Raw genomic sequence first — 15714 nt, 5'->3', positions numbered from 1 at the left:
GAGAAGAGGCGGAGCAGACAGCGCCGGCAAGGGACCCCAGAAGAAGAGGCTTGGGGCTGCTCTGTGCAATACCATTGCACAGAGCAGGTTAGTATAACATGCTTATTATTTTAATTAAAAAAATAGCCCTTTACAACCGCTTTGAGACATTGCCCGCCATCATGGGTGAAGATTTTACCAGGTAGATGTTAGAGCCGCTGAGGACGTGGCCTTTGATCGCAGTGTTTTCCAGGCAGCTGTAATTGCTCAGAAGGATGGTACCTGGACCCCATGTTGGCGGGAGAGGACAAGATGCAGGGATCGCCTGTAATGCAACCGGTCAGAACTGACAAGGTGTCTCTGATGGTGCTATACAGGTCCAGAGCAATGGATAACAGCAAGGGGATTGGATCCCTGAAGGTCTTATAAGACATTGCCAGCAATCATGGGTGAAGATGTTGGGGCCTCTGAGGACTAGGCCTTTGGTCACAGTGTTTTGTAGGCTTCTGTGTAGGTTCTTTTTGGCCTGTTGGTTGTTGCCGTGTCTCCCTCCCCTCATGGGCATTGCTTTGGGACATCCCTCTGAGTAAGGAATAATAGATTTGCATCTGTTTCCTGTGATTTACAATAAAGGAAACTGGATTCTTGACTTGCCTGTAAAATCCATTTCCTGAAGTAGATCACAGGAGATCCCTCCCCTCTATGATGGGATGTATGGCTTGCCACAAAACTGAGCTACATCCTGTATGGGAGGTGTTCTATAGGAGAGGACTTCCTGGGGTTTTTTTTGCCAACCACCTGTAGGTGGCACATAGCCCTCTAAGTAAGGATCAGTAGAGCTGTACTGTGTCCTGTGATGTACTCCAAGAACTGGATTTTACAGATACAGTGCCTTGAAAAAGTATTCATACCCCTTAAAATTTTCCACATTTTGTCATGTTACAATCAAAAATGTAAATGTATTTTATTGGGATTTTTTTGTAATAGACCAACACAAAGTGGCACATTATTGTGAAGTGGAAGGAAAATAATAAATGGTTTTCAATTTTTTTTTACAAATAAATATGTGAAAAGTGTGGGGTACATTTGTATTCAGCCCCCCTGTGTCAATACTTTGTAGAACCACCTTTCTCTGCAGCTCCTCCAGAGTTACCATGGGCCTCTTGGCTCTTCTCTGATGAATGCTCTCCTTGCCCGGCCTGTCAGTTTAGGTGGACGGCCATGTCTTGGTAGGTTTGCAGTTGTGCCATACTCTTTCCATTTTCGGATGATGGATTGAACAGAGCTCCGTGAGATGTTCAAAGCTTGGGATATTTTTTTTATAACCTAACCCTGCTTTAATCTTCTCCACAACTTTATCCCTGACCTGTCTGGTGTGTTCCTTGCCCTTCATGATGCTGTTTGTTCACTAAGGTTCTCTAACAAACCTCTGAGGGCTTCACAGAACAGCTGTATTTATAATGAGATTCAATTATACATAGGTGAAATCTATTTACTAATTAAGTGACTTCTGAAGGCAATTCCTTCCACTAGATTTTAGTTAGGGACATCAGAGTAAAGGGGGGCCTGAATACAAATGCACGTCACACTTTTCAGACATTTATTTATAAGAAATGTTGAAAACAATTTATAATTTTCCTTCCACTTCACAATTATGAGCCACTTTGTGTTGGTCTATCACATAAAATCCCAATAAAATACATTTACGTTTTTGGTTGTAACATGACAAAATGTGGAAAATTTCAAGGGGTATGAATACTTTTTTAAGTCACTGTAAGTAGAAAATCACTTATCTGACCACTGAAGTCCTGGAGAGATGCCACCAAACACAGAAAATGAAATCTCACTTTTGGGTGGCCTTTAAAACTATCCTGAACTTTTAATTATTTATATTTTTGTCTTTTGGCTTACAGAACTTTTCTCATAGGCTTCCAGAGACATGTTTATTTCCATATGCTGTGCGTTAAATTATGGATCAGTATTTCTAAAGGTTTATTGAATCTGATATGAAAGTAAGATTTATGCAGCTGGTCCTGGAGCTCGGGGTGTAAATCCAGATGTTTATACCTTTCTTATTGAACTACTATATATTGCTTCCAGAGAAATCCATATTACATCTTCAGCAGCGCTGTATATTCGTTCTGATGGAGCCAGACTTACAGCTGGGCCCGGCACTGATAGTAATTACTGTGCGCCCAATAACTCAGATAATAGATGGTCCTCGGTGTGCCCCTGTGCTCCGCTCACCACTATGTCTATGAGATGAACACAATCCGCCTGAACACCCAACCAGACAATGACACACAGGAGCTCTTCTATAAACTGGGGGGGGAGAGATAGTGTCTGCCTTACCTCTAACAAAGCAAAAATGGAAGCCGCTCAGATCATTTTATAGCTGGCTGTAGAAAAGGTGAGTATAGACTGAGCAATACAAAACATCCCCCAGCCACACAGCATAAAAGGCTGACCTCCAGCCTTCCCTTCAGTCTTGCACAGTTGTACGGTTACAGCTTGCATGAATGACAGCTACAGCGCAGATCTGCTTTGCCGGGAGTATGTCTATTTATGTCATCCCCTTTGCAGGCTCGCCACGCCCCCCTGAAGGGCGCACGCAGCGTGCGCTGTGATCACCCGAGTCAATGAGACTCGGGTGATTACAGTTCCGAGTGAGGGGTCGATCCCAGCCCCATTCCACGTGATCAGCTGTCAGCCAATGGCAGCTGATCACGTGATTTAAACAGAGGATCGGTAAGACCCCTTTCACACTGGGTCGCTTTGCAGGCGCTACAGCGCTAAAAATAGCTCCTGCAAAGCGCCCTGAAAGTGCCGCTGCTTTGTCTCCAATGCGAAAGCCCCAAGGGCTCTCACACTGGAGCGGTGCGCTAGCAGGATGGGAAAAAAAGTCCTGCTAGCAGCATCTTTGGAGCGGTGAAGGAGCGGTGTGTATACCGCTCCTGCCCATTGAAATCAATGGGGAACCGCGGCTATACCACTGGCAAAGCGCCTCTGAAGAGGCGCTTTGCGGTGGGTTTTAACCCCTTCTCGGCTGTTAACGGGAGGTAAAACCGCCCCGCTAGCGGCCGAATACCGCCGCTAAAACGACAGTAAAGCGCCGCTAAAAATAGCGGCGCTTTACCGCCGATGCACCTCCCGCCCCAGTGTGAAAGGGGCCTGACAGTTTTTTGTTTTTTTTCCTCACACTCGCAGCGTGAGAAGAATAAAAGCCAATCACCGGCTTCAGTTTGAAGGGACATCGGTCCCGAAGATGAAGAGCCTCACATGTTCCCACCAGTACCGCCTGTCAGTGCCATGAATCAGTGCCCACATAGCCCACCAATCGGTGCCCACAGTACGTAAGTGCCAGCAATCAGTGCCACCTATCAGTGCCCACAAGTGCTGCCTATCAGTGCCCACCAGTGGTGCCAATCAGTACCTCATCAGTGCCACCTAGCAGTGCTGCCTATCAGTGTTACCTACCAGAGCCGATCAGTGCCACCTGTCAGTGCTCTTCAGTGCCACCTATCAATGCCCTTCAGTGCCACCTATCAGTGCCCACCAATGCCGCCTATTAGTGCCCATCAGTGTCACCTTATTAGTGCCCATCAATGCAGCCTATCAGTGCCCATCAGTGTAGCCTCATCAGCGTTCATCAATGAAGAAGAAAAATTACCTGTTTGCAAAATTTATTAGCAAAATATAAAACGGTTTTTCTATTTTTTCTTTAAAAAATTTGGTATTTTTAAATTTTTTTAACAGAAATTAAAAAAACCCAGGAGATGATCAAATACCACCAAAAGAAAACTCTATTTGTGGGAAAAAAATGCAAAAAAATGTAATTTGAGTACAGTGTTGTATGACCGCGCTATTGTCATTCAAAGAGTGACAGCGCTAAAAGCTGAAAATTGGTCTGGGCAGGAGGGGGTTTAGGTGCCCAGTAAGCAAGTTAATATTAGTTAGTTATTAATTAAGATTTTCGAATTCCGAATTTTTCGAATATTGGGAAAAATTTGATAAACAGGTTTTGTTAATTTGGTTATTTACGAATTAACGAGTTGCACGTCTAGTCCACACTTTTCACTTATTGGACTTTTCATCACATGTGGGTGTTACCAAGTGTGGTCCTCCAGACTGACATCCACCCATCAAGGCTTTTTGATATATTCAAAACTCCTCCCAAGAGCCCGCCCACTGCTTTTCATCAGTACTGGAGGGCTCTTGAGAGAAGTACAGAGGCACGGGGCGCTGTGATGTTTTCAGGACACTATTTACAGCACCTTCCTCTCCCCTCCTCCATGCTATGATCTGCCTGCATTGTATGGAGAAGCACAGGGACCCATAGAGGAGATCACTGGGAATAAAATAAGGTATGTAATGAAAATGGAAATAGTTTATTTTAAAATGTAATCGGCTTGTTGGCAAATGAGAAATTGGGGATGGCAAAATATAAACAGATTAAGCTTCACCATTTAGAAAAGAAAAATGGTCTTCGGTCTTGTTTCTCTTGAAGAGATGCCACGGATGAAGAGTCCCCAGCATGCAACACTTGTGGATGTGTGATGCCTGTATTCCATACGGATCGCTAAACTTCCACCCACTGAGCACTACGTCACTACTGTGTTCATGACCTTCCTGTGACCTCATTATTCTCTTCCTGTTCTTATGACACCCATACAGGAACTAGGGGGGGCAGTTGTCACTGGGACAGGAAGGCATAGACCGCAATAAAAGCTTTGCTTACCCTACTAGAACTGTATTTTTGTTTTTGTCTGTGTTTGTTACTTCATTTTGGGGATAATTTTTCTCACTTCCTGTTGTTTCTACAGAACAGGGAAAGAAGGAAAATCTCCCCCCGTATGGACACGGAACAACAATAAAAACCAATCCCTCCTCTATCCAAAAACAAAATTAAAAAAGTTTTGATAGGGTTTTGCTTTAATAATATATTTATATATAAAAAGATATATAAGCAAACAAAAGTCCATCAGAGATGGTGGGAGCCCTTCATAATGGGCACAGCAGGTGTACAGACCTGGGAACTCAGCACAGGGATGGTGGGAACCCCTCATGTAGTCTTTTTCTCTCTGATGTTTGTGAAGTACAATCTTGGTAACATGTTGGCAGAGAGACCGCCTGGGTGGGTTGGTATTTTCCAGCCCTGGTTTAGGCCCTATCTGCGAGACTGGGAAAATGATGGGCCAGTGAAAAGCCTGGGGGTCAAGCGTGATAAGCTCCCGCCTTATGTTGCCCCGTGTTTGAAAATGCTTCGGCAGTGGCAAGTAACAGCTGGAGAAGTCAGATCTCTTCCAAGGAAACTTCGTGAGAAGCGGATCATGAGCTCTGCTTTTTGTGAGCCATTGGCCTTGAGGGATTGCCCAAGCCTGGTTTTGGGGGTGGGTTTGCGATTGATTCATTTGGAGAGAATCCCAATGAAGTTTAGGGATCAGGCTTGGCTTGCCTTTCATGGAAAACTATATGTGAAGGGCAACTTGAAGTTTCTTTCCATGAGTGATCGGGGCTGCCCGAGAGTGGAGTGTGGAGGAGTGGTGGAGTCCATGGATCACTTTCTACTTCAATGCCCTTTTAATATAGAGGTGTACAAGAGGGTGGGGAGGGCTCTGAGTATACCCTTCCTCCCCCATATGAGTTATGCATAGTGGGTGTATGGGGCATTCCAGACTCGTCGGGATTATGATTTGGAAACACTTTTTTTAGTTAGTTTAGTAGTCCGTTATTTCACGTGGAGTGCACGGTGTCAGGTACCCCTACGGAGTAAAATCCTCCCTGTGGAAGTGGTGGTGCAGGACATTCTGGGTGAGGTTTGGAAGATTCGGGGTCTTAAGAAAGGCAGGTGGCAGCAGGAGGCCTGGATAAGGGCGTGGAGGAATATCAGGACTCTGTAGCTGCTGCCTGTTGATCTCGGGGTGTGCGGCTTTTCTTTGTATTCTTGTTTCACTCCCCTAGATTCTCAGATCAAATCTATTTTTGATAAAAGGCTACATGCATGGTGACGGTGATGTTCCTCAGTCTGGCTCTCCCGTAGGGATTGTGTTGTGCGCAATTTGGTTTGCACCATTTATTATGTTCTTGTTTTGTATAATCATATTCAATTATTTTGTAAATATGTTTTATTTATTTATTATGGTTTTATTGTATATAAGTTGTTTGTAAGATTTTTCAATAAACAAAATTAACCCCTTATAATGGGCACAGCAGAGATACAGACCTGGGAACTCAGTACAGGGATGGTGGGAACCTCTCATAATGGGCACAGTAGGTGTACAGACCTGGGAACTCGGCATAGGGATGGTGGGAGCCAAGCAGTAAGACCTTATAGAGTCCAGAGAGATAGAAGAAAATGTCAGTGGGTTTAAAGTATTAGTTCATCTTTACCAAAAATCTGCCGCACATGTATGGTCCACTCTCTCCTCTGTTGCAGCACTCCTGAGCTCAGAGCTACTACAACAGGGGACAGGGTGCGCATGTTGAGGGGGTTTTGAATCGGCTGGGAGTGTCTTAGCAACGTTCTAGCAACAAGACAAGATAGCATGGTGCCATCTATGGCAGTTATTTAGACCAAGCTTCAGGAGGTACATTTCCTACACCTTTAGCGTGGGCATTATTTTAAAGTGGTTCTAAAGACTGGGTGTCTTTTACCTTATTACATTCCTGCATTAAAGTGGGGTTCCACCCAAAAAAACAAAAATACATGAAAAATCATTAAAAAAAAAACAAAAAAACATTTGGATATTTATTTTTTTAACTTACCTCTAAATGCCTGTTGCTAGGGGGTCCCTCGTAGTCTGCCTCTTCCTTTGCCTGGGCTGGTGACATCACTTCCCCCTCGGCACAGGAAGGGCCTGCTCCGCTCTGCTCCCTCCCTCCTGTCAATCATCTGGGACCCATTACAGGTCCCAGGTGACTGAGCGGCCAATCACGGCGCGCGGCGCCGCTCGCGCATGCGCAGTGGGTGCCAGGCTGTGAAGCCACAGCCCGGCGCCCACAGTTGCAATGCCGACGCCGCTGAACGGAGGGGGAGATGAGCGGGGCTTCGATCCCCCGCATCGCTGGACCCTGGGACAGGTAAGTGTCCAATTAAAAGTCAGCAGCTGCAGTATTTGTAGCTGCTGACTTTGAATTTTTTTTTTTTTCATGGGCCCCCTGGGTGGAACTCCTCTTTAAGGTAAAAAGCACTCCACTATTTCCCTCCGTCACCTCTCTATACACTTACCTGAGCCTGTCAGGGATACAGCGCTATGCCTGGCTTCAGTCTTCTCCCCCCTCTCTTCCTCTTCTCTCAGGGACTCAGGCAGCAGCAACTGGAAGCACCAGGGGGGCGGGGCCGAGCCGAGCTGTGTGTGACTATGGACACAGGCAACACGGCTTGGAAGCGAGCCCGTGGTTGTGTTGCCATAGCAAGAGGCTTGCTATAGGGGCACACAGAAGAGAGGAGGAGCCTGGAGCACCAGCGGGGGACCTCCAGAAGAGGAGGTTCAGGGGGGCTGCTCTGTTAAAAACCATTACACAGAGAGCAGGTAAGTTGCCATGTTTGTTATTTTAGTGGGAAAAAAATTCTAGACTTTACAATCACTTTAACTTTGGTCAGAGCAGCACAGTTTGTTTTTGAATACAGGCGCCCCTTACTTGCATAGGCAGTTTTTGGTAAAGGTGAACTAACCCTTCAACTCCCCAGTATCTACCAGAAATCTCAGTTCTGAGTGGAGGGACTCTTTTGATGTGTGTGTGTGTACAGTGATCCCCGACTGATTTTGTACGTTTTCCCGCTGACAAAGAAACGATCAGTCTATAATTTTAATGGTAGGTTTATTTTCACAGTGAAAGACAGAATAATAACAAAAATATCCAGAAAAACGCATTTCAAAAAAGTTATAAATTGATTTGCATGTAATGAGTGAAATAAGTATTTGACCCCTTTGCAAAACATGACTTAGTACTTGGTGGCAAAACCCTTGTTGGCAATCACAGAGGTCAGACGTTTCTTGTAGTTGGCTACCAGGATTGCACACATCTCAGGAGGGATTTTGTCCCACTCCTCTTTGCAGATCCTCTTCAAGTCATTAAGGTTTTCAGGCTGACATTTGGTAACTCCAACATTCAGCTCCCTCCACATATTTTCTATGGGATTAAGGTCTGGAGACTGGCTAGGCCACTCCAGGAGCTTAATGTGCTTCTTCTTGAGCCACTCCTTTGTTGCCTTGGCCGTGTGTTTTAGGTCATTGTCATGCTGGAATACCCATCCACGACCCCATTTTCAATGCCCTGGCTGAGGGAAGGAGGTTCTCACCCAAGATTTCGTGGTACATGGCCCGTCCATCGTCCCTTTGATGCAGTGAAGTTGTCCTGTAGCCTTGCCAGAAAAACACCTCAAAAGCATAATGTTTCCACCTCCATGTTTGACGGTGGGAATGGTGTTCTTGGGGTCACAGGCAGCATTCCTCCTTCTCCTCCAAACACGGCGAGTTGAGTTGATGCCAAAGAGCTCGATTTTGGTCTCATCTGATCACAACACTTTCCCCCAGTTCTCCTCTGAATCATTCAGATGTTCATTAGCAGACTTCAGACAGGCCTGTACATGTGCTTTCTTGAGTATTGGGACCTTGCTGGCACTGCAGGATTTCAGTCCTTCACGGCGTAGTGTGTTACCAATTGTTTTCTTGGTGACTATGGTTCCAGCTGCCTTGAGATCATTGACAAGATTCTCCCGTGTAGTTCTGGGCTGATTCCTCACTGTTTTCATTATCATTGAAACTCCACGAGGTGAGATCTTGCATGGAGCCCCAGACCGAGGGAGATTGACATCTATTTTGTGTTTATTCCATTTGCCAATAATCGCACCAACTGTTGTCACCCTCTCACCAAGCTGCCTGGCGATGGTCTTGTAGCCCATTCCAGCCTTGTGTAGGTCTACAATCTTGTCCCCGACATCCTTGGACAGCTCTTTGGTCTTGGCCATGGTGGAGAGATTGGAATCTGATTGATTGCTTCTGTGGACAGGTGTCTTCTATACAGGTAACAAGCTGAGATCAGGAACATTCCCTTTAAGGCTGGATTCACACCTATGCAGTTTTAGTGCTTTTGGCATTTGGCAGATTTGCACTACAGTCCATTTAACATGGTTTCCTATGGAACACGTTCTGCAGTGAAAATCTGCAAAATGCAAAAAGCACTAAAAATGCATAGGTGTGAATCCAGCATAAGAGAGTGCTCCTAATCTCAGCTTGTTACCTGTATAGAAGACACCTGGGAGCAAGAAATCTTACTGATTGATAGGGGATCAAATACTTATTTCACTCATTAAAATGCAAATCAATTTATAACTTTTTTGAAATGCGTTTTTTTTTTTTATATTTTTGTTGTTATGCTGTCTCTCACCGTTAAAATAAACCTACCATTAAAATTATAGACTGATCATTTCTTTGTCAGTGGGCAAACGTACAAAATCAGCAGGGGGTCAAATACTTTTTTCCCTCACTGTATGCTCTTTATGCTCCTTTACTTAAAGTCCTCCATTCGCTGATTTTTTTTCTCAGGAGAGGTGACACCTGACCCCAGCATCTGGTTCCTAGACCGCGCGCTCTACTGGCATTTCCTGACGGACACCTTCACCGCTTACTACCGGTTACTCCTGTGCCACCTGGGGCTGCCACAGTGGCAGTATTCCTTTACCAGCTATGGCCTCAGTCAACAGGCCAAGGTGAGTTACCCAAACTCCTCTAGTCTCCTTTGGGTAATCCCTCTACCAACTGCTGCTAAGCAGCAGCTGGAAGTTGTAGAAAAGCTCATAATGGAATTGGTTACGTGATCCCTCTGCACTGGCATTTGGCTAAGTGCGCTTGTAAAGGACCTCATCTGACCTGTTGATATAAAGTTGCATGTATCTGATAACAGACTGCTAATACTCCCTTTTCAGCAGCTTGGCATAAGGCGGACTTCCCAGTCCTTTGCTCCTGCTGTGCTTACTTTTCATTTTATGAGTAGCCAAAAAAGTGTAGCAGCAGTCTTAAGCCTCGTACACACGGTACGATTGTTGGCCAACCGAGTGTCTGATTTTTGTCAAAAGGGCGTGTGCCAGGAACTTGTCTTGCATACTAATGTTAGACAATTGTCGGGCAACAAACACGAACGTAGTGACGTACTACGAGGAATTTCAGCTCTTGAGAGCCACCCTTTGGGCCCCTTCTGCTAATTTTGTGTTTGGTGAACATTGATTCCGAGCATGTGTGTTTGTACTTTCAACTTTTGTGTGACTGACTTGTGTACTGACCATACGAAAATCTGACAACAGACCGTTGTCCGCCGAAAATTTACTAGCCTGTCATCCAACATTTGTTGGCCGAAAGTTGGACAATTGTCAAAATGAGCGTACTAATGGTAAGATTTTAGGACAACAGTCTGTCAACAGACAGTCCCCTGCCAACAATCGTACCGTGTGTACGCGGCTTAAGGCAGGCCATACACGGTGCAAATTTCATTCCTGCAACCATGGGATTGCTGCTGAACTGGCCGGCTTATTGGCTGGTTAGGCTCGGGTCACACTAATGAGTTTTTTTATGCATTATGAATAAATGCAGGGAATTTTGTTAACACGGGTTCCTATAGAACACGTTCACATCAATGCATTTTTGTGGCTCTGAGATTTTGGAAAGGGCCAGGGGCTTTTTTTTCTGGCAAAATGCAGTGTTTTGCATGTAATAGACCCGCATCCAAAATGCGATTTGCGTTTTTTGGGGTTTTTTTTACACTTTTTATAGCTGATTACATCCTTAACAACCGATGAGTCATCAGCTTCAGCGGCCTTTCCCACTGACAGCTGAATGTAAAAAAAAAAGAATTGCGGGCTAAATAAAGAATTGTGAACAAAAAACAGCGTGGGGTCCCCCCCAAAATCCATACCAGACCCTTATCCGAGCACGCAGCCTGGCAGGTCAGGAAAGGGAGGGGACGAGCCTCCTCAACCATACCAGACTGCATGCCCTCAACATGGGGGGGTGCTTTGGGGCAGGGGGGGCTCTGTGCCCCCCACCCCAAAGCACCTTGCCCCCATGTTGATGAGGACAAGGGCCTCTTCCCTACAACCCTTGCCATTGGTTGTTGGGGTCTGCGGGTGGGGGGATTATCGGAATTTGAAAGATCCGCCCTATGTGAATGGGTAGGGGTACATCGTACCCCTACCCATTCACCTCAAAAAAGTAGTGTAGTGTGACAAAAGACCATAGACAGTTTTTGACGAGTCCAAATGTCTTCTTCCTCCTCCTCCGGGCTTCTTCTGCTTCTTCCTCCGGTCTTCTCCTTCTTCTGCTTCTTCCTCCGGTCTTCTTCTTTTTCCTGTCTTCTTTGTCCGGTGTTCTTCCTCCCCCGCCGCTCCCACCAACGACCCTCCTCCGATGCTGCTTCCCGCTGATCTGTCCTTGCCCGTGTCAAGCATTTCTTAGATTACTACAGGGCTTGGCCATCGGATGATACCATCCGGATGCCCCGCCCCCCTTGTGACATCACGGACCCATCATGCCCCGATGGTTAAGTCACAAGGGGGCGGGGCCTCCATCCATGTTGAGGGCATGCAGTCTGGTATGGTTCAGGAGGGGGACGCTCGTTCATCCCCACCCTTTCCTGACCTGCCGGGCTGCATGCTCAGGTAAGGGTCTGGTATGAATTTTGGGGACCCCACGTCATTTTTTTTTTTCATGATTTTGTTGTTGTTTTTTAGCCAGCAATTCTTTTTTTTTTTTTTTTTTTTTTTACATTCAGCTGTCAGCAGGGAAGCCCGCTGACAGCTGGTGACTCATCAGTTGTTAAGGACGCGGTGGCCAGCTTTCCGGCCCCCCCTTAGCAACCAGCTATATACAGTGAAAAAAAACCCGCAAATCGCTGTAAAAAATGTGTCCAAAAATGTGGCATGCACCGCAAAAAGCACTGCAGAAACGCTCAAAAGCAATACTATACTTGGTGAGTATGGAAGCCGATACTATTCCCTGAATGAATTCAGAATTTTGTGAAATTTTTTTTTTTTTTTTTGGGAAAGTGTGTAAGATTTTGAACAAGGTGGGTGGAGTTTATCTTAAATCGGAACTCCAGCCTTCCTTCAAGTCTCCCACAAGTTTGTACAGGAACTTGTCCTTGTACTGAAATTGCTAATGCCTCATACACACGATGATAAAATCGGATGAAAAATACCGCTTTCGTAGCGATCGTCATAATCTGATCGTTAGTACACACAGCTTTCGAGAGCCGATCACGACACTTCATGCAAAATTATCCAAAAGGACAAACACGAAAATGTTTCTGGTATGATGTCGGAACAAATGACTTTCGTTTAATCAGTATAGTATTTGTCCGTAAAAAAAATAGAATGAACAAGACCGCACATGCACAGAAATAAAAGAATGCGTTACAATACATCATCGCTGAAAGTTGTACTTGAGAATTTTCATAATTTTAGTAAGCTCTTCATTCTCGATATGAGACTAGCATGCAAAAAAAAAGATGATATTTGTCCGATATTCTCATTGTGTGTACCAGGAAATACTCTGATTTCACTGCACACTGTGAGCTTCTCACAATGTGCATTAGAAGCTGCAGCAAGTCACATTGAGCCCGCCTACTTTTCTGGATGGATGATGTCCCGCATCATCTAGCTTCTCCTCCCCAGTTTGACTGTTCCTGGTACCACACCTTCCATTCATTAGACTTCAGTTATTTCAGACATGGAGGTTCAGCTTTACAGGCTTGCCAAGAGCAGTCTGTATTCAATTGCAGCCTACCTATGAACACTCACTCCTCCAGACTGACATTTGTTTGTCAAGGCATCTTGATATTTGCATAACTCCTCACAAAAGTGAGCTCACTGCTTGCATCAGAACTGAGGGCTCTGGCGAGGAGTACCCTGCCGGCCCCTCCCACCAACCATGATCTGCCGGTGTTCCGTCAGATATGGGGACCTGTCAGATTTTGCAACAGAAGTGACGTTCCATTGCTGCCATCTTGCTACACCCTGCACTCCTCCTCCACAGTAACGATACACCGAAAAGGGGGCAAGTGGACATCTTGTTACACCCACCGGAGTTTTGCATTTCACAGTTATTTTTAACACTAACCGCAGCTTATAAGGTGAAATACAGTATATAAAAATCCGACAAACTGTTTAGATGTTGAACTTTAAAAGCAGCGGCAAACCTGCTGATTTCACAGTTTTGCTAATTTGACAGAACACTGCTGCTTTTATAATTCAACGTAAACAGTCCAATGGATTTCCAAATACTGTATTTCTCCTTATAAGCCTAGTTTCCTGTTAAAAATAACTGTGGAATGCAAAACTCCAGTGGGTGTAACAAGATGTCCGCTTGCCCCCTTCTCTGTGTATCCTTACGGTGGAGGAGTACGGGGTGTAGCAAGATGGCGATGATGGCACGTCACTTCCTTTACTAATTCTGACGGGTCGCCTAATCTGACAGAACACCTGCATTGTACAGAGAAGTACAGAGACCCAGTGATGAGATTACTGGGTCTAAAATAATTTATGTAATAAAAATGGAAAGAGTTGTGGCTGAAATTTTAGTTGGTCTACCTGACCGTGGTTTGGTTTCAACAGAACCCCTCATTTTCCACTTCTTGATTAGAGTTTGAACACTGCTGATTGGCATTCTCAACTCCTTGGATATCTTTTTATATCCCTTTCCTGTTTTATACAGTTCAACTACCTTTTCCCGCAGATCCTTTGACAATTCTTTTGCTTTCCCCATGACTCAGAATCCAGAAACGTCAGTGCAGCACTGGATGAAAGATGCAAGGGTCTGTCAGGAGTCCAGAAACTCATTGACCTTTTATACACACACACTAATTACAACCAAACAGATCACAGGTGAGGGTGGTTACCTTTAATAGCCATTCAAACCCCTTTGTGTGAACTTGTGTGCATGTTATCAGGCCAAAATCACCAGGTTATGTAAACTTTTCATCAGGGTCATTTGGGTAGTTTATGTTGTGATTATGATGTAAAAAGAGTAAACACAGTTGATTGATAATAAATGGCTTCAGCCAAACACTAACCATGAGTGAAAGGAATGTTTTTGTGTTATCATTCATATTCTCTGAAAAATGGCCAAGAAATCATAAATTCTGCCAGGGTATGTAAACTTATGAGCACAACTGTTTATACGTGACTCTGCGCAGCCGCCCTGTAGAATCCAATCTGCTATGGGGCAGTCGGTAAGTAGTTAAACAAGTCATTGGCATTTTGATGAGGGAAGGGCAAAATAACAGCAGAATGAACTTCCTCCATTAATGATATTAATCTATGTGACAGCAATGGATGAACATGTACAAACCCATCACCTTCAACCCCGCCACACTGTCTGAGGATCCTGAAGCCTTCACCAACAAGCTGGACCCAAATAAAATCTTCAAGACCAAAAACAAAACTCCGGTGACAAAGAAAAAACTTCCCGGCCCCCCAGCAGGCCAGAAATTAAATCTCACCCCTTCCAAAAACCCGGCCTTGTCGGGGGCGGCAACGCGAAAATGACACCTGAAATGACCGTCTTCTGACCTGACCTCGGCTGTGGTTCTGCTACATTATGTTTATTTATTTACTTGTGTGTAAGTTGTATTTTTTTGTTTAAATTATGTTTGTTTGTTTTTTAATTTAAAGGAATTTACACTCCTGCTGATGTTGTTATTATATTATTTACATTAAAGCAAATGTGAACCCAATCACTTAGGTCTCATATAAGCTTTAACCCATTTTCTGTGTTGGCGTGGGGGGGGGTTACACACACTCCCGGTGGCTGCAGCCATATCTGTCAGATGAACGCAATCCGGCAGCTGTGCATCCACTGGATTGCTTCTCCACACCTCATACTGTATGTTTCCCTTCCCCCCCACCATGTGCACGCCCCCGCCATGTTTCCTGGGCTCTGTGCACACATCAGCAGACCCGGGATTGGCATGGTGGGTGCTGCCTGGTAGAAGGGAGGGAAATCAGCGAACGTTTGTTCACTAATCTCCTCTTCTTGCTAATGACTTGGAAGCAACATGTAAACTGTCACTTTCAGGTCCTGGTGTCATTTCCCCCATCAAGAAGCTAATTGAGTGTGAAGAAACTGACCGGAAACTGACTGCATGGTGTGAACTAGAGCCATTGGAATACATAGAAAACACTAGGGATGCATTGATAACATTTTTTTTACAATGCGTACAAGTACCGATACTTCTTTTTTTTTTTTAGTACTCGCTGATACCAATTACCGCTACCTACCGCAACTGTTTTGTTTTAACTTCAGCTGTCAGCAATGGTACAAAGCATTGAAAAGTTATTTACGAATGAAATAAATAGATTTTTTTTTTTTAATTTAGCGCTTTTTCAATGTGAAATGTGTAAATATATGTTAATATATATGTGTAAAAATATTCACTATCAAAGCAATCAAAAAAAAAAAGTTTTATTTGTTTATCGTTTATAAAAATAGACGTGAACAAACGAAAAAAGGCAGGAAAATAATAATTAAATGGAGGAGAATAGGGAATTAATTAAGGCTGATTAGAGTAAATTAAGGGTTATTAAGGGGTTAAACAGAGGAACATTTGTTCATCCCTTTGATCTGCAGATGAAGAAACAGAAATATACAAAAAGAAACAATGTTTCTTTTTATTTTAGTGTTTCAGGGCTGAGCAATGTTGGTACCAAACATTGCTGGCTGTTTTTTTTCTTTTTTGACAGCT

General features: G+C 44.4%; 1 protein-coding gene across 3 annotated transcripts in view; it reads left to right on the top strand.

Annotated features, from left to right (window-relative positions):
* Positions 1-14706, top strand: part of TPGS2 (tubulin polyglutamylase complex subunit 2) — a 46007-nt gene extending 31301 nt beyond the window's left edge. The window contains exons 7-8 of one of the 3 annotated variants that reach the window (XM_073618460.1): positions 9528-9691; positions 14300-14706. In XM_073618460.1, coding sequence (XP_073474561.1) covers positions 9528-9691; positions 14300-14518 — 383 coding nt within the window. In that variant the 3' untranslated portion in view covers positions 14519-14706. Of the gene's footprint in view, positions 1-9527; positions 9692-13743; positions 13891-14299 lie in introns of those variants that run through there. The other 2 variants (XM_073618469.1, XM_073618477.1) reach the window with 2 other exon arrangements.
* Positions 14707-15714: the final 1008 nt, after the last annotated feature.

The sequence above is a fragment of the Aquarana catesbeiana genome, linkage group LG01, assembly GCF_042186555.1.
Source record: "Aquarana catesbeiana isolate 2022-GZ linkage group LG01, ASM4218655v1, whole genome shotgun sequence".
Lineage (NCBI taxonomy): Eukaryota > Metazoa > Chordata > Amphibia > Anura > Ranidae > Aquarana > Aquarana catesbeiana.
The sequence above is the reverse complement of the archived record's forward strand: the minus strand, read 5'-3'. Positions and strand labels throughout refer to the sequence as shown.